Here is a 25,697-nt window from a genome sequence, read left to right as displayed (position 1 = left end):
GAGAATAACCATTTTCATGTATAGGCACACAAGATTGATGGAGGCTTTAAGACAAAAGATAAATGGCAAGGATCTTGAGAGGTCTGCAATAACTAGATTTGCCACTTCATTCTTGACACTGCAAAGCTTATTGAAACACAAGGATGACTTAAGGCACTTATTCATTTGTGAGGAGTGGACACAATCCAATTTGTCCAAGATAGAAGCAGGGAAGAGAGTAGCTGAAACAACATTTTCTACAGCATTTTGGCATGGTGTGGAGGATTGCATTAGAGCATCACAACCTCTAATGATTGTATTGAGGATTGTAGATGCTAATGAAAGACCCGCATTTGCCTGAAATGTTTGTAGCCATGCAAGAGGCTAAGAGAAGAATAAAGGACAATTTAGGAGGCAAAGAACGACTTTAGAAGAAAGTCATACAAATAATTGATAGGCGATGGGAGTGTTAGACGGAGAGACCTCTATATGGTGCAACCTTATTTTTGAATCCTGGGAAGTTTTACAATTTAAATGTTGTAAATGATTGTGAGTTGAAGAGTTCTCTCCAAACTTCTTCCAATGAAGTTGTTGGAAGACTAGTGCCTGATGTACATCTATAAGATAAGGTATTGCACCAGGCAAGTGAATACAAGAAAATGAGGTCCTTTCTCCAAAAGTATGGCTATCAAAGAGCGTACAACTATGAGTCCTCGTAAGTTTTTACTTATATGTTTTTTATTTTTAGTTTTAGTTATTTGGTTTATAACTCTAGCTTTTATGTTAATCTATTTTTTTAATACTATAGTTACATGGTGGGATACAGATAGAGGAAATGCTTTTGAGCTTAAAAGAATTGCACACAGGATACTAAGCCTTTGTTGTTCCTCCTCTGGTTGTGAACGGAATTGGAGCACATTTGAGTTTGTAAGTATTAAGTGATTTAAGTATTTAAAATACTTTTAAGTTTAAATTCTAGAAGAATGCCTTGGGATTCTTTTCAATTGCTTATAAATTCAAATTCACACCAAAAAGAGGAATAGGATGGAACATGAGCGGTTGAATGATCTAGTTTTTATTCAGTACAATTGCCATCTTCAAGAAAGGTTCAATGAAAGGTGATTACAGAGTAGAAATTATGATTCACTACTCCTTGATGAGCTTGACTGGAGCAATGAGTGGATGGTTAGTCAGCTTGATGATATAGTCCATCCTGAGGGTCATCTTACTTAGAGCATTGTTGATAAACCTATGGGGGCATCTGCATAACTTGAGGGCTAGAACAGACCAAGGAGAGGTCACCAAGTGAATCAACATCCGCTGGAGTTAATATTTGTTACTCACGTCGCAGGTCATTGGATAGGGTGGTTGAGGAACATAATTCTCTGAGTCTGATGGAGACATGGAAGAAGTGGAAGATTTGCATGATGATGAAAACATTGTAGATGATTATGGTTTGAGGTCTAGGACAAGAACCTCGAGAAGATCTCCCACTTGCTACCAATTTGCTTGATGATGATTATAACTAATTGACTTACACTTTTCTATTGGGAATTTTGGATATGAATATTTTGTTATTTTTGGGATTTGGACTTTAGAATTTAGATATAAGTGGGATTGTTTGCTTAAATATTTAAAACTTTCTATTTAGATATTTGGCTATATGCTTTATTTATTTTCTTCTTCTACTATGAGGACATTTGGCTAGAGCGGAATGTAGAGGAGGTGGAGCTGTAGGTGCTGGAGGAGGTGGAGTTGTAGGTGGTGCTGGTGTTGGTGACGTTTAATGAAGGTATGTTGTCTACTTGTTTTGCTTATGCATCTATGTGTTTACTATTTAGTCCCATTTTATCGTATCTTGATTCTTGAATTCAATTGTTATTGATAGTATGATACTAGAACTTTATTTAGGACCTACTATGTGTAACCGTAGTATGTTGGATGACTTGAGGTAACCTAATATTAGTTTTTTTTTATTATATAAGATATTATAGATTTATAATGCATTAAAGTGTATGAGATGTACACTAAAAATTTCACTTAAAATGCCTCAACCGCCTCAAAAGCGCCTCAAGCGCCTCAGAGGGCGCCTCGTAGACTCATCGCCTCAACTAGCCTAAACCGCCTCGCATTGCCTCGTCGTCGTAACAACTATGATTTGAAATGGGTACAAATACACATTGGATACAAGTTTTCGACTATCCATTGACATCTTTACCATTTTAATTATGAGGGTTGGGCTTGAAATTTAATAAAATAGCAACTTTCATTTGTCTACTCTTTTTTTGTCTTCGATTTTCTTACATTTTTTCACTATTGATTTTCCTTTGTATTTATTTAATAGAAAATCTAGAAAAATATTCACATATTTTAAAGTTAAAATTTATAAAAATAAGAAAAGAAATCCAACAAAGTAACTTAACTGGATAATTTAATTGATCGAATAATAATCGGTGGGAAAGGGGTATTACCATATCCACATCCTATTGGTAATCGGACGGATTCGGATGCCCCTAAATGGATATAGATACAAATTCGGAAGCGGATTTCGGTTATCCATTTACAGCCCTAGTTATTTGTTAGTAAGAAGCCCAAGAGGTTCCATTAAAGCTGCCCTTCAACAAATGCTTGTGCTCAATTGAGGCCTGAGGGATTGACATTTGATCCAATTGACACATCAGTGTGGGAAGCCTGGATGGTGCCACTGATTTGCTTTGCTCCCTATTGTTGTTCATTCAAGCTCACTGCTGTCAGTATTCTCGTCAACAGGTTTATATCAGATCCAAACCTAACCACTTCACACACAAAAAAAAAGGGGGCTGAAAATGACTTGGATTGGCCAGATTGGGACCCAATTATTGGTTGGGGGGGGGGGGGGGGCGTCAACCACATTCACATTACCACTCCTCATGGTTTTCATGGGGACACGGCGTATGGTAAGCGAACTAGTTAGGGCACTTCAACTCCTAAGCTGAATAGGCTTTGGGCCTTTTGATCCTAATAAATAAACAAATTTCTCGGCTCCTCATTAACTCACAGGACGTTAGAGAACTACTCTTAAAGCTGCTGCCCCACAACTTTTGTCAACACATGAAGATTTTGTCTTGTGCTCAATTGAGGCCTGAGGGATTGACATTTGATCCAATTGACGCATCGGTGTGGGAAGCCTGGATGATGCCACTGATTTGCTTTGCTCCCTATAGTTGTTCATTCAAGATCACTACTGTCAGTATTCTCATCAACAGGTTTATATCAGATCCAAACCTAACCACTTCACACCCCCCCCCCCCCACCAAACCAAAAAAAAAAAAAAACCTTTTCTAAGCCGTCCGAGCATCTACAGCCTAAAAGAGCCATCAAAGGACCTCAATACTTCTGTTCAAGCCTCCCTATACCCCTGTGAAGAACTCAAACAAAATGTGTTTCCTTTCTGATCAGCCAAACCCCATGAAATCCTGGTTTTCCCTCTTTGAAGCCATAACCCTAACTTCCATCAATCCTCCATTCTTTGCTGCCAATTTTGTCCAGCAGAATTAGGCTTGTTATTTGTTGATGTAGCCATCCCTGGAAGACTTAAAACACATATTAGAAACTTAACTCTTACCCCAAGAGTTTGACCCTAACTGAGACACCTTCAAGAGATCAGATCCTGGACTGGATCCTAGACTAATAAATCTTGCTCTATCAAAACATAGGCCATATTATGGATTAAAAATAAAGGGAGGGGGGGAAGGAAAAGAACACAAGGACCAAAGAGCCTCACCTCATAGACAAAGTAATTTACAGACTCATTATCAGGCACAGAATCCCTTCCTTTACATGCAATCTACATGAGAAAACAAATTTTAGGACTTCAATCAGTTAAATTGACCAGATTTAATAATAAAAATAAGGAACATATTTGTAAAGCACTTTATTCTCACCTTAACATGCTTAATACCTTGTTTCTTAAACTCTGCCGGTGAATAGTATCTAGTAGTGTTGGTCAAATCAATAACTAGACCAAGCTGCAGAAAGCATAATAAAGTTAAGGTTAACAGAACTGAGATGCCAATCCCAAAGTGAACTGGATAACTAATAACATTTAACATGACAAAGAAACCTTTCAATGAAACTCAAAACAGTTAACAAATGGTGGCATCATTTGTCAGTAAAGTTTCTATAATACCTAGAAAGCTACTAAAGCATTTTCATATGCCACCCAAAAAAAGAGCACTGACAAAGAATGAAATGGAACTTAGACATCGCACAACAATAATTAAAGTTTAGAATGAAATGAATATTAAAAATCGCAAAACAATAATTGAAGTTTAGAATAAAATATAATTAAAGTTTACTTTGGAAAACTAGTGGACTGAATTTAACAGCACTAATAGATACCCCTGGAAGTAAGGAAAACAATAAAGCATTGCAATAGAGGTCAGACTTATGCAAAGTTGCCAACATGAACAATCTTTTTGTAGCTTAGCAAAGCAAGTGGTCCTATGCAGGATCCACTCCCGCCAGTCCCTTCAATTTAGATTTTCAAGTGGAAAGAGGAATCCTAAAGGCCTATTTTGCAAAGGTTACCAATAGCATGGTGGGAGATCTCATGAGATATCTCGATTTTTTCATAAACCAAGACGAGATACAGATCGAGTTCAGTGAAATGGGATATCTCGCTCAAGATCTCGCCATATCTTGCCAGATCTCGCCATATCTCACTGGAACTCTCAATTTTCGTAGGAATTTTTGTGGATTTCAGCTGAATTTTCACTTGCAACTATTCTTAGCACATCTACAACATCAAAGGAAGATCAATCATTCTTTGCTTGTTTTATGAACTTATGAATTAATGACTTATGTAGAACTTCTAATGGTTGTATAATTTTATTATTTTATTCTCGAAAGTCGAGATTGTGATACTTATGTGGATGGAATTTTGATGACATTTAAGTTATTTGATGTATTTAATACACTTGCTTTTCATTTATATGCCTTAAAAGTTCTACATTGCATATATAATCTTGCATTCTCTAATCCTACAACATTTCAGTTTCACACTATGAATAGACTTAAAAATCATATTTAGAGTTGTTTCCTCACAAATCCAAAGCCATCAACGTGTTCAAAAGACCTTAAATAGGCTAAATGCCAAGTTTAAGTCCAACTGGGACCCTAAACCCCATCAAGATGGGCTACCAAGTTGACGCCAAAAAAATCACACATCCCGACCAAGATCTCTCCGAGATGGTCGAGATCTCGTTTTTTCAGAGTGGCGAAATCTCGCTCGAGAACGAGATCTTCTACCATGACCAATAGTTTGTTTAATCTTGAGTAATCAATTCAACATTAACTTGTACTATTAACTAGTGTTTCCATTTGGATTCCAATTTGAAAGAATGTGTCATAACAAAGCCAGAAAGTGTGCAAGAAATCACTCTAACGAGTTCATTTTTCACATAAATAGAACAGTTACGTAAGTTACTGTTGAGAATGAACACACATTGGCTTGAAAGTTAAAGCAGCAATATGTTCTCTCTCTCTCTCTCTCTCTGATGCAGTATTCAGCTAGACGGAAAAAGGTAAAAGACTTCCCTGCAGTTTGGTTTGGTAAGGCTTGAATCTGAAACAGTTGGCTGGTTCAAATTCGGGTGTTACCACTTATATGCTACGATTTACACATCACTGCCTTCTTGGCATAAAATCAAGAAACATCATGAAAGCATAACCAGCTGCCAGAATTGCACTAAACTACAGCCACAGAAGCCCCCTCACTGCCATTGACCTTCAATCCAAGTTACATCAAAATTTCACCAGCCAAGCACCAGAAATCACAGCTCTTGAGACCCTAATTTCAAACCAAATTTGAAGAAACCCAATTGACTTAAAGAGTCAATGTTTTTTTTTGTTTTTTTTTTTTCCAATTATTATTGAGTCCTAGTTACTATAAGTATTTAAAAAGTGTTGATGATCAGTCTTATTTCTCAGCAAAGTGAGTTCCTTGTTAGAATTAGTAGTTCCTATTTCCTACATCATTTGGAGTGAGAGTACCACAGCTTCATAATATGTAAGACCAAACTTAACCTCCACCTGCAAACAATTTGATGAACTGATAACCGAAGCTTTGCTTTGAGATTATTCTCTTGTACTTGCTGAGTGATAAGAAGCCTAGGGCCTAGCTGTGTTGTAAACACCTATGCTAGAGGAACCTTGCCGACAAAATTTCTTTATCCCTTCCGTCAGCCAAGTTGATTTCCTATTGTTTCCCTTGTTTGCACTACCTTTACTGGAGCTTGTAAACTGCTGTTGCTGATTGAAAAAGCCAACATTGAATTGTTTGTGCTCCTGGAAGGGAACCCTCAAGCTGAGACCATCTTCTATTCAAACAGCTGTGTTAGTGTTGCCACTGGAACCTCTCATTTGAACAGGTGTCCTTAAATCTTTTGTACTGATTAAAACCCCTTCTTCCCCTGCACCCCACAAACCTGTTGGGTTTATTCATACCATCTCATATCACCTTCCCCTTCATAATTCCACAAATCCTTTCCACCATTAAGACCTTAACTTTCTGGTGTAGGACAACAAGCTAGGACCAATTCAAACCAACATTGGACGCCAGTTCAAACCAGTCAACTAGTCATAATAGAACGTCCCCTTGCTCTACAATTTTGACCAGTCAACCAGGATTGCCACAATAGAAGAAAACGTGAAGAGAAAAGGCCAAAGCACCATTCACATGAACAGTGTCACATTCCTTTATTTGGTATATATTGATAATGCTTCATTGAAGATTTGTGAGGTCCAAGATCAGATTTTAGGAAGATTTTATTCTTGGGAGATTTAGGACCTTAGTTTAGTTTCTATTTTAGTTATTTACGCATGTGGTTGAAATATAAAGCTTAGTAGTTTCTAATTTTAATTACTTTCTATTTCCCTAAGATTTATTGTCTTTTTTTGGTAATCCATAAGATTATATTGTCACTAGTTACCAGGATATTAGTTTCTATTTTCACTTTACTAAGTTTTTATTTCTTGTAAAGCTTTAGCCAAGCTATAAATAGGCCCTTACATTGCCCCCCCCCCAAAAAAAAAGACTTATTGACTACAAAGAAAAGATGAATTGAAGCTTTAGCAATGGGCGTTTGCAGCCCCTGTCTCTCCTCTTCTATTGTTCTTCTTATGAGTATTCTTCTCCTTCTTCCCCTTCTTCAAGACTGATTTTTCTGAGATTTCATCCTCGTCCCCTTATCTTTATTTAACCTTCTTTCTTCTCTACTCCATTACTTTCTATTTGCAGTCCAACTGAAGAACCAACCATCACATACACCTCAGCTTGACAGAATAATATAACCAACCCAAGTCCTCCATTTGATCCAAGTTTGAGATCCATCTGCTCGCTAGATTATTTTTACAGTTGGTTTTAATTAATCAAATAAAGCAATCTATGGGTCCGCCCAAGAACTTGGAGGAAGGCCTAATCATAGCCATTCAATCCTATGCTACTATCCGACGGTCACAGTTACAAAAAGATAGGCGGGAAATCTATATATAAAAGGGATGATGAACTCGTCAAAGGTAAGTCTCTCAGATCAATCTAAACACCAGTACTTTTCTGATTCAACATCATTAGAGCACCTTAGAAGCTCTTTCGAGCTCGGAAGCATTGTCTTCATTTCTGACTAGATCGTCGGAGATGCGACGCCGATCAAGACGATCGGCTCCGTTTCTCACTGGTGTTCTATTTTCCAGGAACGAGAGATTGATTCAATGTGGAGCAAACCAGATCGATCCAGATCTGAGTGATTTGGTGCGAAGGTTACGGTTCAAAGCCTCCGGCAATTTTAGCACCAACATTTGGCGCCGTCTGTGGGAAAAAGCTTTAACAAGTTCAGAACAGAGGTCATGGCTCAATCGCCTGAGCGGGAAGAAACACTACCGGTTGAAATGGCAGAAGTAAGCCAAAAGGAGCCGAGGAAAGTTAATCCGAAGAGAAGAACAAGACAAACAGTTCCAACACTGCAAATTCCAACAATGCCAGACTCAGCAAAAGCAAAGAATGACGGAAGATCGCTCACCTCATCCTGCTGAGATTTTTAAAAACAGGAAAAACAACTCGCAGATACACTGGCTGCTTCTCATTTGGAACTAGATCCGAATCAAATCACTGAACAATTTGAGAGTATGCAACATCAAATACTTGAAACGTAAAATCTGATGAGATCGTTCATCAAGCAAGTTCGAGTTCAACCAGAGGAAGAGTTCTGATCTCACTAGCCAAAAGATCTCGTACTCTTTCCCAAGTTGAGGCGATTTCTGTACCAAATCCTCGGATACAGAGGTCAAGAGAAAGCCAAAGGAGATCAATTCTCAGGGAGGGATCAGGAGAAAGTGCGGATCCAAATTACATTCCTCTGGAATCGGAAGATCAAGGATTATCTAAGGATGATCGATTAAGCCACATTCAAAGTAAAAAGAGTAAAACTCTTGGAGATCAGAGAGATAAGAGAGAAACAAGGCGATCAAAAGGTAGCAAAGATCTGAAGTTCATGGATCTGAAATCAGTAAGAGATTTTGTATCCTGGACGATCAAATTCAGCGATTGACGAATAAAGACAGTGGAGAAAAGGTGGAAGAGGCAATGAATCAAAATCCATTTTCTAAAGACATCATGTCAGCACCATTGCCGCGTAATTTCAAACTTCCAGTGTTTACAATGTATGATGGAAGCTCAGATCCGTTGGAACACTTGGCTCAGTTCAATTCTGTTATGATGTCGGCAGGTAATTCTAATGTTTTAAAGTGTCCATCCTTTCCATCGTCATTGAAAGGTCCTGCAACAACTTGGTTTTTCAGTCTGTTACCAGATTCATTAGAGATTTCAGAGACTTGACAAAAATATTCTTATCAAGATTCCAAAGCAGCATGAAAAGTAGCAAAACGGTGGATAATTTGGCTGCAATTCGCCAGAAGTCAGGGGAATCAGTTCGAAGTTATATGAAGAGATTCAATCAAGAATCAATTCAGATAAAGAACTTGAATGAAGCAGTAGCTTATGATGCTATGTTCAGAGGTTTGACGGACGATCATTTGTTAAAATTTCTGATCATGAACAAACCGGCGAACATTGCAAAATTGACAACCCGGTGTAATCAAATATGCTAAGTTATGGATAATAGGGACGAAGAAAAAATTCAGAGAGGAGAACCAGTGGAGAAATTAGAAAAAATCTCTTTTGATCTCGAAAATCCAGACAGAGGAACCATGATTTGAACTGATCAGACCAATCAAGACAAGGACCTGTTGAAAGAATTTCTTCGAATAAATGCAGATGTCTTTGCCTGGTCAGCACAGGATATGCTAGGTTTAAGCAAGGAAGTTGCGGAGCACTGTCTCTGGATTGACAACACTGCTAAATCGGTAAAACAGAGGAGACGAAATTTCTCATCAGAAAAGCATGATGCAATTAAGGTCGAAGTGGAAAAGCTCAAGAAGTCAAAGTTTATTGAGCAAATTGAATGTCCCAAATGGTTGGCAAATGTTGTAATGGTGAAGAAACATAATGGCAAGTGGAGAATGTGCATGGATTATACTGATCTGAACAAGGCTTGTCCCAAGGATTGTTATCCTTTGCCGCGAATTGATCAGCTGATTGATGCCAGCTCAGGTCAGCAAATGTTAAGTTTTATGGATGCCTATTCTGGCTATAATCAGGTTCTTATGAAGAAAGAGGACCAACCTCACACGGCATTTATGACGAATCGAGAAAGCTATTGTTACAAGGTTATGCCTTTCGGATTAAAAAATGCTGGGGCAACATATCAGAGGGCAATGAATAAGTTGTTTGCTGATCAGATCGGGAGGAACATGGAAGTTTATGTTGATGATCTTCTCGTAAAAAGTCAATTCAGATCTGATCATCTCACTGATTTAAAAGAATGCTTCGATGTACCCAGAAGGAAATGGATGAGGCTTAACCCTGAGAAGTGTGCATTTGGAGTTTCATCTTGAAAATTTCTGGGCTATATGGTCACACATAGAGGTATTGAGGCGAATCCAGAAAAAATTAAGGCCATCCTGGATATGCCAACACCCAGCAATATGAAGGAAATCCAAAGTCTGACAGGGAAAGTTGCAGCATTGAGCAAGTTTATTTCCAGATCCGGAGATAAGTGTTCACCTTTTTTCAAGGCGTTAAAAAATCTAAATGCACTTAATGAATTTAGATGGTCAGAAGACTGTTAGAGTTCATTTAAAGAATTAAAGAGAAGGTTGACCAGTCCACCAGTTCTATCCCGGTCGGTATTAGGAGAAACCTTGCAAATATATTTATCTTCTTCAAAGGTGGCAGTGAGTGCAGTATTAATTCAAGAAGAAGGTACGATCCAAAATCCTATCTACTTTGTAAGTCATACATTGTTAGATGCCGAATCTAGATATCCAGAATTTGAAAAGCAGGCCTTAGCTTTGATAATAGCGGCCAGAAAGCTCAGGCCCTATTTTCAGGTTCATCCAATTATTGTTCTTACCAATTGGCCTTTAAAGAAAATATTGCATAAACCTAACCTTGCTAAAAGAATGGTGTCCTAGGCAGTAGAATTGACAGAACATGATATAGATTATAAACCCAGAACTGCGATAAAGGTACAAGTTCTAGCGGACTTTATTGCTGAAAGTGTTTCATTACTGGAAGATCAGGGAAGTTCCAGTGAAGTATCTACTAGGTGGATTCTTCATGTGGACGGATCAAGTCATTCTCAGAGATCAGGAGCAGGGGTGATTTTACAAAGTCCATCTGGATTTGTAATTCAAAGTGCTCTTCGATTCAACTTTCGAGCTTCAAATAATGAAGCAGAGTATGAGGCCCTCATTGCGGGATTGCGATTGGCCAAATACTTGTGTGTGCAAAACATCGAAGTTAAAAGTGATTCTGAGCTGGTGGTCAGCCAAATTACAGGAGTATATGAAGAAAAGGATGACAGGATGATCAGTTATCTTAAGAAGGCGATAGATTGTAAGGGGTGGTTCCAACAATTCTCAATTATGAGAATACCCAGAAATCAGAACACGATGGCAGATTCTCTAGCGAAGTTAGCATCTGCCAAATTTACTTCTCTACCACAAGCTGTATATATCGAAGAGCTGGATATTCCGGCACATTTGGAGCCAGAGATAATGGAAATTGATACAGATGTATCTTGGATGGATCCCATTATATAATACCTTAAAGAAGATTTTCTTCCTGAAGATAGAGAAAAAGCTAGAACGTTGAAAAGAAGAGCTACAAAGTTTATTCTAAAAAATGAACTATTGTATAAAAGAACAATTTATGGGCCACTTTTGAAGTGTTTAGGACCATCCAATGCACAATATGCTTTAACAGAGGTTCATGAGGGAATCTGTGGGAGTCATCTAGGCAAAAAAGCTTTGGCCTATAAAATTTTGAGGCAAGGGTTCTATTGGCCACGGATGCAAGCTGAAGTAACTGAATATGTAAGGAGATGCCATCAGTGCCAAATTCATGCTCCAATCCAGAACCAACCAACAGAACAACTGACATCAATTCTCAATCCCATAACATTTGCAATATGGGGGATGGATTTACTTGGTCCATTTCCTGTTGCATCTGGAGGAAGAAAATTTGTGATAGCTGCAATTGATTATTTTACAAAGTGGGTGGAGGCAGAAGCTTTAGCCAAAACTACAACAAATCAAATTGAGCAATTTTACAGAAATAAGGTCATCTTCAAATATGGTCTGCCAAAAGTCTTATTAACAGATCACGGAACTCAGTTTGACAATGAAAGGTTCAAGGAATTCTACGCAAATTACCACATCGAATACAAAAACTCTTCTGTGGCATATCCTCAATGCAATGGTCAGATCGAGATAACTAACAAAACTCTCTTACAGGGAATCAAAAGAAGGTTGGATGAAGCAAACAGCCTATGGGTTGATGAGTTACCTCATGTGTTATGGGCATATAGAACTACAGTCAGAACACCAACGGGAGAAACACCTTTTAAGTTGGCATATGGATCCGAGGCCTTGGCTTCAGTAGAGGTAATGGTTAGGTCAAATAGATCAGAGAGGTTCGATCCAGTAACTAACGAAGAGGGACTGAGGGTGAATCTAGAGTTTTTGGATGAAGTTAAGGAGAAGGCTCTATATCGAAATATAGAGTACCAGAGGAGAACAGCGGCATACTATAATGCTCGTGTCAGGCCTAAATCTTTTAAAGTTGGAGATTTGGTCTTGAGGAAAAAATCAGCATCAGACCAGAGAAATTGTGGAAAGCTCTCCGCAAACTGGGAAGGACCATATGTGATAACAAAGATTGTGAGCAAAAACACATATTGGCTCAAGGATGTTCATGGAAGCTGTTTGAGGCAGCCATGGAATGTAATTCACCTCAAGAAGTATAATCAATAGAAAGGGAGCAGAATTTTCTGATATTCTTGAAGAAATTATTTCTATCTACCGTTGTCACCAAAAGATTCTTCTTCAAATTGCGCAAAAGGTCTTTTTCATCGAACCAATTTTCTGATCATGCTTTCTAAAGCTGACCCAAGATCATTCCTTCCGAGGGTGATCCCGGTTTCCAAAGTCAGGCTCTAGTAAGCTAGTCTTCCAAGGCTTGATTATGCTAGCTGATCATGGATCATTCGCCAGCCTTCCGAGGCAGCCTAACTGATCATAGTCACAGGAGCTGGTCAAGAGGATTTCTTGAAACTTCATATGTGTAGCAAGTTAAAGATTGTTGAGATTCTCTTCAAAATACTGTTTAATCAAAGTTACAAGGACAAAAGAGAAAAGAAAGAGAAACTCTGTTGATCAAAAAGGAAAAAAAAATCAATAGAGTCAAGACCATTACATCAAAAGATTTATAAAAAGGTATATTGAAAGCAAGGAGGAGCATGTTCTTAAACAGGAGGGTCAACTGGAGGATCGTTGTCAATGGCAGCATTCTTGTCACCTTCTGGAGGAGACCCATCATCATCATCATCATTAGAGGAATAGCTATAACCAGAGCTGGCAGTTTCTTATTTTTCAGAGTCCATATCATCTTCATCATTCGCATCTCCTGAAAAAACTTTCAGAATCTGGATGCTTTAAATTCCTAAGATCAAAAAAATTTATGGATGGGAGGAACTCTGGGGGAAGTAGCATGAAATCAAAATTGGGACAAATCTTCGGAACCTCAGAAAAGATTTGATCAGAACAGACCTTCACTACATTCTTGCGGAATCCAAGGAAAGCTGGATTATCTCCTGCCTCCTCCATTGATGAGGTAACTAAACTAAGGACAACTTGATGTTCATCATGAATTCTCTTCTTTTCTAGTTCAAATATTTTCCTTTCTGACTGTATGTCTTCAAGCATAGAAGTTTTATCCTTCAGAGTCTCATCCAAAAGAACATTCAGATTTTCTAGTTGGATGATTCTGATGAAATCTACGAGATTGCGACAAACACAATATTCTGGAATTATTTGAAAGAAAGATTCAAACCTCCTAACCAGAGTCTCATACAAGTTCAACCTGATCAGTAGGTTTGGGGGCTCGTGTTGTGACTAAAATATCCTGATCCCAGTTCAGGCCGGTTCGCTCCGGTTTAATGACAATTCAGTTGGTTTTAATTAATCAAATAAAGCAATCTATGGGTCCGCCCAAGAACTTGGAGGAAGGCCTAATCATAGCCATTCAATCCTATGCTACTACTATCCGACGGTCACAGTTAAAAGCAAGATAGGCGGGAAATCTGTATATAAAAGGGATGATGAACTCGTCAAAGGTAAGTCTCTCAGATCAATCTAAACACCAGTATTTTTCAGATTCAACACCATTAGAGCACCTCAGAAGCTCTTTCGAGCTCGGAAGCATTGTCTTCATTTCTGACTAGATCGTCGGAGACGCAACGCCGATCAAGACGATTGGCTCCGTTTCTCACTGGTGTTCTATTTTCCAAGAACGAGAGATTGATTCAATGTGGAGCAAACCAAATCGATCCAGATCTGAGTGATTTGGTGTGAAGATTACGGTTCAAAGCCTCCGGCAATTTTAGCACCAACATTTAAAGATGATCAATGGCAGATAACCAATTACTGCCACTTTTAATTTATGTTGTCTGGGTTATTTGGGGCTAAGCTGCCCCAAGTCAAAGAAAATTGGGACTCAGAGTTAATTGGCAACCTAAATAGGAAAAGAATAGAACGAACGAACATAAGGAGGAAGCAACTGGAATAACCTCGCTTTTTCGCGAAAGGGCATTCAGCTAATCCAATAGGTATTTAGCCACCCTACCCAGCCTAGTCCAAGAACCTGAACCAGCCTAGGCTTTCCATCCCTACCCAGACCTCTGTCCCCAATCGCATAAGCGACTGCACTCGTAACCTTCTCTCTCTATATCTTCTAGTTAGAAAGATTTTATAACTTATTTAATCACTTGTGCCTTTGGTCAATAGCCCTTCCTGCTGGTCGTCTCTCCCTGCTTTGCTTCCTGTCAGCCATCCTGATAGTCCATTTCGTTTGAAAAGAATCCTTACCATCATGGGAAAGTTATGTTTTAACATAAGCTCCAGGAGAAAGAGTAAAAGGTAGCCCACGAAGGAACTAAGCAAGAGGATACAAAGGAGTAGCACCTTCTGGTGTGGGAGCTGCTAACGATACAGACATCAGTAATAGTTTCCATCTAGATTAGAAGTTGTCACCAATGTACGTTGTCAATCTTGATGTGTTATTCTTCCCTAATGGGACCTTGTGTTTTTTAAATCATTTGGAATACTTGGTTGCCTGGTCCAATTCAGTCATCAACAAGAGGCTGAAACTATTAGCTTAGCTTCAACGGGTCGCCTCTCATCAAACAAAGTAGGCACAAGTCTTTATGGAAAAAAAACTTGCAGAAAATCAATTCCACCCACGAAATAGGGAAACAGTTGCCCAGGGATTCGCATGAAACATTGAATAGGATCGTAGGTTATAAACCAGTAGTTGAGATGCAAACACAGCCAGATAGGTAAATCACATCCCTTATCATATAAAAAGGAAACAGCTGCCCAAGGATTAAATATTAGGTAGATCAAAACTTAGAGAAGACCCCAAAAAAAACTTGTGTAGGAACCATCATGTAAAGGATTGCAAACTAAAACTTACAGCCAATCTTCACCTAGATTCCCTGGGTTGTTAATAGCATGGATAGGTATTATTTGAGTCCTTCATAAGTCATCAAAGAAGCAAACCATATAAACCAGTAGCCATCCCAAATAAATCTTCAGAAACCAGCAAAAGATCCCACAATCTGTAGTATAAACTCATGAACCAGCAACCCAGAACTTGAAGAAGAATCATAAAATAAATTTTGCAGAGTGCAGAACAGAATAGGGTAGAACAAAAAACTGCAGTATGCAAAAACAAAAGGCTAACGAAGGGGATAAAAAAAATATCAGAATATAATCCAAGTTCTAGGATCTTCCAAATGGGTAATAGGTGGGGCATATCAATTTACATTAACACTTGATCTAACAATATATTAGTTGCAGCAGTAGGTGGCTGCGCACCAAGGAAAACCAAAAGAGAATTTCAAAAGAGAATACTTGAGAACAACACTGTTTTGATTTAAAAAGCTCTGATACTATGTTAGAAAATAAACTTTAATCAACCAAAACAGTGCAATAACAAGAAGAAAGAAGAAAGAAGAAGAATTGATAGGAATCATATAAGCCTGCGATTCTAGCTTAGCACTCCTAGAATCGCAGCCTATTATTTATAGATATCAATAGTCTAGATTACAACTTGAGAAGCAAGCCATCTTACCCTCTAAAAAAAGAAATAAAGAGTACAACTTACGGACAGAATTTTCTAGTCTTCTTACTCCTAAAATCTGTCTAAAATAGAAAGTATTGAAAAATGAAAGTTCTAAAATTAGTAACTAATAGAAAATAGAAACTATGTTTTCTAGAAACTACCAAAACTTGTGTAGCAAGATTCCTACATTAGAAAGAGTAGCATATCTAAAAAGGAAACAAGGAATAATGGCATAACACTATTCTCGTGAACAGTAATGGCCCAAACTTCAACAGCCTCCATGATTTAGGGGTTGTATCAGTGTTTGAAAGTGTCAAAAGTTTAGGAATTTCAATTTATGTCATCTATTCAAGTCCTATTCAAAGGACGAGGCTCAATGTACGGATCTTCAGCCACCAATAGGTAAACACACCCACCAAACCACAACACACACCCCCCCCCCCCCCAACAAAAAAAAATTGAGGGGAAGAATACACTAATTATTTGATATTTGCATTCAGCTTTTGCTGCTTCTCTTTGAGATATTTAACTGATCAAGTTAAGATTGATAAATATCCAAGGTGGGTTAAATTCAGGATCTTGGAGAGATATCCAAGATCCGGCTGTGGCTAAGGATTATACCTACAATCAAGGTTTAAAGTATCAGTATCAAATATCATATCAGCCAAGTGATTTTAGGAGATATATCATCTCGTATCAAGTATTATATCATATTGACAATGCATTTTAGTGCAATCCAATATGTGCCCTTTAAAAAAGGGGGGGGGGCCCAAAAAGGAAGACGTATCGATATGTATCATATCAGTTGTACGCAATATGGAATGTATAGGCTAGTATCCTATCGTATCATGGATGCTTTGAACCTTGGTATTCCTCCTATCCCATGCTCAAAGACAGGGCCACTCCATCAAGGTAAGCTCAAAGCACCCCACTTTTCATCAACCTTCCCCACCCCCCAATTTATAGAAGCCCTAATATGGTAATACCCCTGGCTGATCCCTACTTCCCTCCAAATCTCCATAACCCCCATTCAAGTCCATCATAACTTCATACACAACCTCCCCACTACCCTTAATGTAACCCAAGGCCTGGGCCAGTCTTCAGGATCCTCTAAAATAAAACCAGCAGCACTTTGGGACTAAAAGCCTGCTGTTTTGGGTTGAAATCTCAAAGGAGAGCAGCTGAATTTCACTCAAAACACTCAAGGAGCCATGCAGCTGGGTCTGATTGGGTTCCCACCTCTTGGATCTAGGTCTGGATAGGTCTAGCTGTATATTTAGGACAGGATTAAGTCAAAAAACATACGAAAATATTCTGTTTTAAACAATCTGCAATTGCAGAATTTTTCCAAGTAAAATTTGGTATTCTATTGTGTTTAGGACTCTTAGTTAGGGCTAGGGTTTGGATTGAAGGTAGTGTAGGGGTGGGGATACTACTGCTAAAAGGGTTTAGGCTTTGGGAGTAATGAGAATTTCAGTGGAACTAGTGATGTAACCAGGGTCAGCAAGCCCAAGGAGGCCCAAAACAATCCCCTGGGCATGTGGCAGCCAAGTCTGGCCAAATGCCCTAAGGGGTATTTTGGCCATTTTCACACCCCTCCTCAGGGTCTATTGGTCCAGTTATATTCTATGTCATGTCAAGAGAAATTTAGGCTTGGGGAATTTAGAAGTTCAGAAGAACATAAAGAAAAATTGGGGCTACGGATAACTGAACTTACCATCAAGTTGAATGAGAAATTATATTCATGGGAGAAGAAAAGAGAGAGAGAAGATAGGAAATCACATAAGAAGGAAACATAGAGAAGGGGGACATGTGTTATATCATTGTATGTCACCAGCAGCAATAAACAAAACTCAAAACTAATTTCATCAATTCATGGTTCAACTGAGCAATTACATCTATAATCATAGCCCCATTGGTTAACATAGTTTCAAACTCAAATTAAAACTCAAAATTAGAAACCGACTCCATAATAGACTCCTATGCTTAAAAGCAAAGGCCTAACCTAATCCTTAACCTATCAAGTAACCTAAATTGACTAGGAAAATTAAATAATAAAGGAAATATCTAAAATAGGACACTTAACCAAATTAATAAAATAAATACCATAACTAATTCTCCACCCATATTTTAGGTCCATTGAATTGGTGAATTACAAAGTAAACCCAAGGAATCAAAGTCCAAATACATATATGAACCAATCCAACACAATATTTTATGGAAGGAAGCTAAAATGGTGATGACTCTGCATCAACCACTTCGTGGAAAACCCAAATTACCTGATCCTAAAACAAAAATACTCCATACTCCCAAACCAACCACTTGAAAACCTACATTACTTGGTGAGCATAACCTACACCACTAACCCTGCACTTGATCCAAGTTTCACCCTGTTCTGAAACCTATAAACCCTAAAATTCTAATTCTAAAGAATTCATCGCATATCACCCATCTCAATAAACCATCCCATCCCTATATTTTGACTGCCTTCTAACCTCTATCAACCCATTTGATTCCATCTTCTGATACCAATTCATTCAATAAAACACCATTATTATTTCAACCTAGCCCTAAGGCACCCCATCAAGCCCATCCTATAAACCTAAAACCGAACTCACAAAAACCGAACCCATTTTGTCCCACAAGTTGGTCTTAAAGACCTTGGTTTCCTTGGACCTCAACCAGCATATCTGACTCGAATTGTTGTTGGATGGACAAGATTCTGCTAGAAGTTTCTTTGCCCCTAATATTAGTAGAAACCACTAGCAAGATCTCAAGTATCAAGTGCCACAGTGGAAGTTGAAGCAGGAAAATAGAAACAAAGCCAAGCAACTGGTTTAGATCTTCAATAGTAACAGTAGATGATTAATGGAGAAAAGCAACCAGTGATGATGCAGCAACTTGTTCTCAACTCAATTCACATAATAAAGGATGGAATGGAGGGTCTATTAAAATGACGGAAGGGGAAATAAGTGGATCATCTGACCACCTAGTCCAAGCTCTCACAGCCCATCCTCTCGCAGGACAAACACTTACCAAAAGAAAGCAACTCTAATTATGTTTACTCAAAATTTGAACAAGACTAAGGCATGATTGCATATATATAGCCTAATGGCTAGACAAACAAAGAAAAGCAACTAGATTCCAATTCCTAATAAAATCGTAGCAAGACTTTAATTAGGCCTACTAGGAGTACAACTAAAAACATAACTAAGAAACTAAAAGTAAATGAAAGAAACAAATTTAATAACAGGATTGTACCTTAACTAGTGAAGTGAATCTCGTGTTCCTACTCTCTACCCGTAGTTTAGGATTTATTAAATTGGCCAAATACAAAGTAAATGCATAGAATTAAAGTCCCACTACATATAACCCACCCCCAAGGTTTATTTCCATTAAAATAAGCCCTAAATGACTAGTCTATATCACCCATTATCAGCAACCTTGAATTAAACCCCTTTAGATCCCTGCATCTTCTGGATCGGGTGATCCCTAACAGATACTCAAGGAAAACAAGCCAGGACAGTTGAGCATAGCTAAAACTAGGTACAGAAACAGTATAACATAATGGTTTGCAAACAGTGAAAGTCCTGGAATTTTTATGGAAGAAAACTCAAAAAAGAATCTGGTAGACTGGGTACAGACAAGTTGGGTTTCTCTCAAGCAATTGATTCTTATTTGGTCAAAAAGCAATTGCCATTTTACAAGGTTGCAAGTCATTGGTTAGTTTGTTACTACAAACCATAGAAAGAGGGTCACCAATTGCATAATCTTCTCTCAATTCCCAGGATGTCAGATTTTATATACAATGCAAGAGCATCCAATGGTTGATAAACCATTGTATCAGTTCTGGTGTTTAGGACACTGTATTACAGGAAACTGGTTAATCCTTTCACCTCTGCTAGGCTTTTGATGGTAAGATTTTTTTTCCTCAAGTGTGATTTTGATGCTGTCTGAGGTGATGCACAACTTTAATGAGGGGCACTTCTTCCAACATCCTGTCTAAAGAGAACCATCTCATATGGGACCAAGAAAGGGTTTCTTGAAATTTTGATTGCAGAATATGGGGGGTTAATTGTGATATGAGCTGTGATGGGATGATTTTCCTGGTAAGAATGGATTTCCTCAGTTTGGTTCTTAGAGAAAATGTTAAGTAAGGGCTTTTTGGGAAAAGATCATACACTCTTAAATGATATTTATGGTATCAAGGATAATTGGCCCATCATGACAGTAATGAGGTAAATTTCCCAGAGATGAGAAGGTGGGGTCTATAAGCGTCAGAATGGATTGTAAGCTGAACTTGGAGGGAATGTAGGTAATAATATAGGGATATAATTGCCCAAGTTTGGCTGAGTTTGGATGGCGAAATAAGAAGACAGAGATCTTGTTTTGGGGTTTAGGGAAGTACAAAAATTCAAAAAGAAATATTTATATCTTAAAATCGAATGGTCAGAATGGGATTGAACTGGGATCTAAGGTCAGTAGGGTCAGGTTGAGGGAGGATGATACACCTAAAGTTTGGGACAGATCTAACGGCAAGGTTGGCAAAGATCTGATCTTGAAATTTCAGACGTACTAGGAACTAGAAGAAATAAAGAAAATTCAAGAAAAATAGAAAAGAGATGTGATTAGAGAAGGGAAATGGAGTCTAGGCAGCTAGATACCTGGATGAAGCCTTGAGGATGGAAAATGAAGGTTGAAATCTGTTCTTCAACCAGTTGTAGGTGTGTAGGCTTGATTTCACCCTAGAATCTTCCTAGGGTACCCTAGAATCTTCCTAGGGTTTGGATCTTCAAACTAATAGACAGAACCAGAACTCCAAATGCTAGGATCTTCAAACTAATCAACAGAACCAATAACTAAAACACACACAAAGTGCTCGAAGGGAAGCTTATCATTCAATACTGAAATCTGCCTCTAATCTAATTGATGGGGGATTATTTATAGCCTTACATAAGAAGTTCTACTGAAAGTAGGACTTGAAAACTAATTTAAACTAGAAAAGTGGAAACTGATTCAGACTATTAAAATTGATAAAACATAAGAGAAAGACTATTCTGCCCTTGTAACTTAAGTTGGGCAGAACTTAACATAATTCCACCAATTAAACTAATAGACTAACCTAGTCATCCCCCCCCCACACACACACACACACAAATAAATAAATAAACTATTCAATTTTTGTACTCGACCTAGATGCTAAACTTTTCGGCCCAAAGGGTAGGCCCATGACCACATACATGTATTAACCAAAGGCCCAACGCCATACTTATCAACTGTAGGTTGTTTTCAAAGGGAAGTACGCTAATTTGGTGCTGGATCTGCATCAGCAGGGATTAGCATTTATCGAATATGGATAAAATTGAAAATGAAAAAATAACGAATAAAAAGGAAATAAGGATAACAATTAACAAGGAGGGGTAAACTCAGTAAAAAATACTAAAGGGCATTAAAATAGGGACAAAGCTTGTCCAACCTCCAGAGACAATTGAGGCAGAAAACAGATTTCTTCAATGGAGAACTCCAGATCTCTGTTGGTGCCAGAATTTAAGAGTAGTTCAATAAGGAAAAGACCACCTAATTACACACCAATGGAGACCCAATGACAATCGCCAGGATGATAAGAGAGGGGTAGGGGGACTAGGCCTGGCACTAACACATAGAACCAGTGGAGATTCTATGAGTAATACTCAAGGTTAGGGTCAGACACGGTAAGGAAGATTCTAACTAAGCCAAAAGGGAATTCAATAGGTGGTTATGGTTAGCTATGGGTAACACTAGGGAAGGACAGGAAGAGAAACAAACTACAATAAGGAAATTGATCATGGAAAAGAGATACAGAGAGAGAGAGAGAGAGAGAAAGCAACACACAGAGTCTATTCTCGGCTCCAATATGTCAAAGTACTTCAACTCAACTCAATAAGTTCATTCGATTCATTCTCTTCATTGGTTACATCCAATTATATAAAGAAAAGGAACCTAAGGAACAATAATTCCTAGCCAAACTCTTAAGACTACAATGAAATCACACTCCACCTCCTAAATAACCTAGTAAAAGTAAAAAAATAAAAGGATATAAGTTAAAAATAAACCCCAATAAACCTATCAACCCTTGTTGGTGGAGAAAGCTGGGTTCAGCAGGTATTGTTTAGGCTTGGTTTTCCAAAACAAGAAATATTGGTCCAACCACTCTAGAACAGCTGCATTACCTCTCTACCTGCCGCTTTTTGTTTATGAATCACTTGTCTGATGGAGTATCTTTTACCAGGAGCGACAGAGGCATTGAAAGATTCGCCAAGAGGAACTTTAGAAGGGATTATGTTGTCTATGCAATTGCCAAAAGGAGGGCAATCCACCCAGCCTGTAAAATAAAGGCAAATAAGTGTAAAAGTAGTTGAGGTAGATAAAGAACTGGAGAGGAGATATGTTGACCAGTTTCATAATTTAAATATGAAATAAATGATAGAAGCTAAACAATGACAATGAAGATTTTGTTCACTACATATGCATCATCAACCATTAACAATTCATTACAATCATAGAAAAAAATTCAAGGGAAACTCAAGTTTCAACCAAATGAAAATGGGAAACTAAGAAATTTCAAGGAAACTTAGGATTTTTTCGTGCAATTTTCGACATCAAATTTCAATAAGTTTTATGTAATATTTTAGGGTGGGACTCTGCAATTAAGCTAACTAGAGTATAAGGAACACATTGGCACGTGTATTTTGTTAAAAAAATCAAAGTAGATATGTCATTCAATGTCCATAACATCAATGTAGAATTGTCCTAAAAGTACACTATAAACTTAAACTACTTAAGTACATAACATTCAATATATAACTTCTAAAGTTCAAAACATCAAATACAAAGTAACTGACAATAAAAGGAAAGTACAACTCAATGCCAAGAGGAGTGCCACGGTGGATCCATTCCGTGATATAACATCCTCTTCTCCAACCAACAAACATAAACATCCCATGATATTTTATGCCTATGGTTGTCAAGGTAATCAACAATTGTAGCTTTACAAGTCTAATCATCAACATGCCTAAGATAACCAGTCTGAGGGAATATGCAATTTGGATAGGGATGTCCTAATGGAGGGGGTATTCGTCGTGGTATTTGGGAAACATGAAAGAAACAAAAAAAATCAAAATTTGGGAAACCTACAAAACTTGCATGAAAAAGTCTCAGATTTTCACAAAATTTCGATGGTTTTGATCGAAACTTGGGATTTTATTTTGGGTCACCCAAAGTTTCATTTCAAGGTTTCAAAAGTGCGAAATTTTTGAATGATTCGGTCGAATTTTGTACAGTGATTACAATTGGAATCCAACTCAAATTTCGACAATCCAATAAATCAAGGAATTTAGTTCTCATATGCGTTTTCCTAATTATTGTACAATGTCCCTAGATTGTCCACCTATAGGTTCTATCAGATCTAGTAACTTAATATCCGAATCCAATTCTGACACCAACACCCTTATCAATGTAAATAGAATCTTCCCATTGCAACAATCATCAGTTTCATGAGGGGGGAAAGCAAATATAGAACCATCCATTTCAAATTCTAGCACCTCACTATGTATATAGATTCTACAATTAAACAAGCAAGAGCCACCAGTTTCAACTTTGAGTGAGAAAATCTGCAACAAGCATAAACATGGACAATGTGTAGCTATATCCAATAATATGTCCAAACAAAAACATTGAATCATCTATTATCATCAAATATTCCTTAAGACATTAATAACATGAAAGATTCCACTCATACATTTTACTATGGAATCATACAGGAATATGAAGGGTACATCTCCAAAAAATAATTAAAATATAAACCTACCAGAAGGAGGCTGGAACCTGTCATAAGGTCTAGGTCTTTTAGTTTGAATTGGATCCATAATAGGCTGCTGAAAAGAGGGTTTTGGGCCCTCATCCTGGTATTCCCTTTTCAATTTTTGGCGTCGTTCTTCACGTTCCTAAAGAAATGAGACCAAAATCAACAATAAAGCACTAAGATAACAACAATTAATAAAAGGGAAGACAAATAATTTGATGACTGCTCCAGTTATGCATCTGTGCAAAAAAAAAAATCCGGGGGGGCGGCATAAATAGCCAACTATTCAGTTTTTGGAGTGAGAAATCACAGAACCAGTGCCCCAGTGCATGGTTATTGCATGTTACATGTAAAATTTTCTAGTGCCTGTGTACCTGATAAGCTATCAAAAAATGCAACAGTACCAACATGCCCATGATATTGTACCCATCCATATTACGACACCATCATTAAAGAGACTCTATTTCTAGTTATTTTAGAATGTTGTCCCTAAGTCAAAGTCAACACACATTTTCGAATAGCAGGATTATACATACAACTGTATAAACATCTTTAAGTAGTATCTTTAATAAAAATCTCTCTGGCATAATTTATGTTTATGTTTACAACCTATTTATGAATGATCAAATGTGATAATAGGTTTTTGAGTGATAAACTATAATCATTTGATAACTATTAAACATAATATATTACATAACAAGAAATAGGGTTGGTATTAAACATAATAAGAAATAGGGTTGGTATAGCTTGGTGAATAATATATTATGTATCATCAGTTTATATTTGGTCTGGTTTTGTTTTCTTTTTTTTGTATGTTTATGGTTTAGTTTTGGTTTTCGTTCACTTTTACTGGTTTGTTCTAGTTTTGATACCCTCAAAATATTATTGAAATGGAGATGGGAGTAACGTGGAGGTTGGGGGAGAGAGAGAGAGAGAGAGAGAGAGAAAAAAAAAAGCAACGTGTTGTTCTAATTTTTGGTAATTTTATCATTTTACCCCTGCTTAAGTAGTAGTATATCTACACATGTTCATTAATTGTATCCACATAAACAAAACAAAACAAAACAGTTTATGGTGATGAATCATAAACAACCCTCAATCTATTTATGAATTTATGGTTAAATCGATATATTTTAAATAGAAACAGTCGTCATAAATCATACCAGATAATCCATTTTGTATTTATAGGTCAAGTAATCATAAACCTTAAACTGTATCCAAGAAGAGCCTAAGGAAATTAACCCTTTATCTTTTGGTTTTTTTCTTGGAATAAGAATCTTAAATGATTTATTCTTCCTTCTGGTATTCATTGGTTAGCAGTATTATGCCTAGTGACAATGCTTTTTGCATTGTCAGTTTAGGTTTTCTAGCTACCTGCTTATTTCAGTTCATTCTCAATACCTCAATCTCCAATGTTTTCTATGAATCTGTTCTAATTGTATCAGATCAAGATCCTAAGTTTACGTCACATTTTTAGTAGCCTCTTGAAAATCTTGGGTACTTAAATTGAAATTCAGCATGGCATTGCATCCACATATTGAGATAACCTCTAGATTCTTGAGGACATGCTGACAGTATGTATTATTAACTTCAAAGCAATCAGCTACCGAATTTTCCTACAACAAATTCATTATGATATTGGAGTTGTGTTTTGTCTATTATGCTTTTATTTTATTGTTTTTGGGTAAATTATTTATGTTTTTAATTACAGGAAGAAAAATTGATTAGATGATAGTCTGTTATACAACAACAACAATAATAAGCCTTGTCCCAACTAAATGGGGTCGGCTACATGGATTATTGCCATCCAATCAGTTCTATTTGAGGCCATGCTAGATACAAGGCCTAAGCTATGCATATCCTTTCTCACCACTTCTCTTAAGGTTATCTTAGGTCTAACCCTAGCTTTTCTAGTCCCTTCAATCTGGATTATATCAGTTCTCCATACAAGGGCATTTATAGGTCTCTGTTGAATGTGGGCATGCCACCTCAAACGACTTTCTCGAAACTTATCAATTATGGGAGCAACTCCCAAACCAACTCTAATATGATCATTCATTATCTTATCCTTTCTAGTTTTGCCACTCATCCATCTTA

General features: G+C 37.5%; 1 protein-coding gene across 2 annotated transcripts in view; it reads right to left on the bottom strand.

Annotated features, from left to right (window-relative positions):
• LOC149018720 (uncharacterized) overlaps positions 1-25,697 on the bottom strand; it is a 68,588-nt gene that overhangs the window by 31,504 nt on the left and 11,387 nt on the right. For both annotated transcript variants that reach the window (XM_089152873.1, XM_089152874.1), the window contains exons 3-6: positions 23,607-23,742; positions 21,970-22,121; positions 3,903-3,986; positions 3,743-3,805 (exon numbers count right to left, since the gene is read on the bottom strand). In XM_089152873.1, the coding sequence (XP_089008999.1) occupies positions 3,743-3,805; positions 3,903-3,986; positions 21,970-22,121; positions 23,607-23,742 (435 nt within the window). The remainder of the gene's footprint in view (positions 1-3,742; positions 3,806-3,902; positions 3,987-21,969; positions 22,122-23,606; positions 23,743-25,697) is intronic.

Source organism: Hakea prostrata, chromosome 4 (assembly GCF_041222555.1).
Source record: "Hakea prostrata isolate BN-2017 chromosome 4, UWA_Hpros_2, whole genome shotgun sequence".
NCBI classification, from domain to species: domain Eukaryota; kingdom Viridiplantae; phylum Streptophyta; class Magnoliopsida; order Proteales; family Proteaceae; genus Hakea; species Hakea prostrata.
Note: the sequence above shows the minus strand (reverse complement) of the source record. Positions and strands in the feature narration are given on the sequence as shown.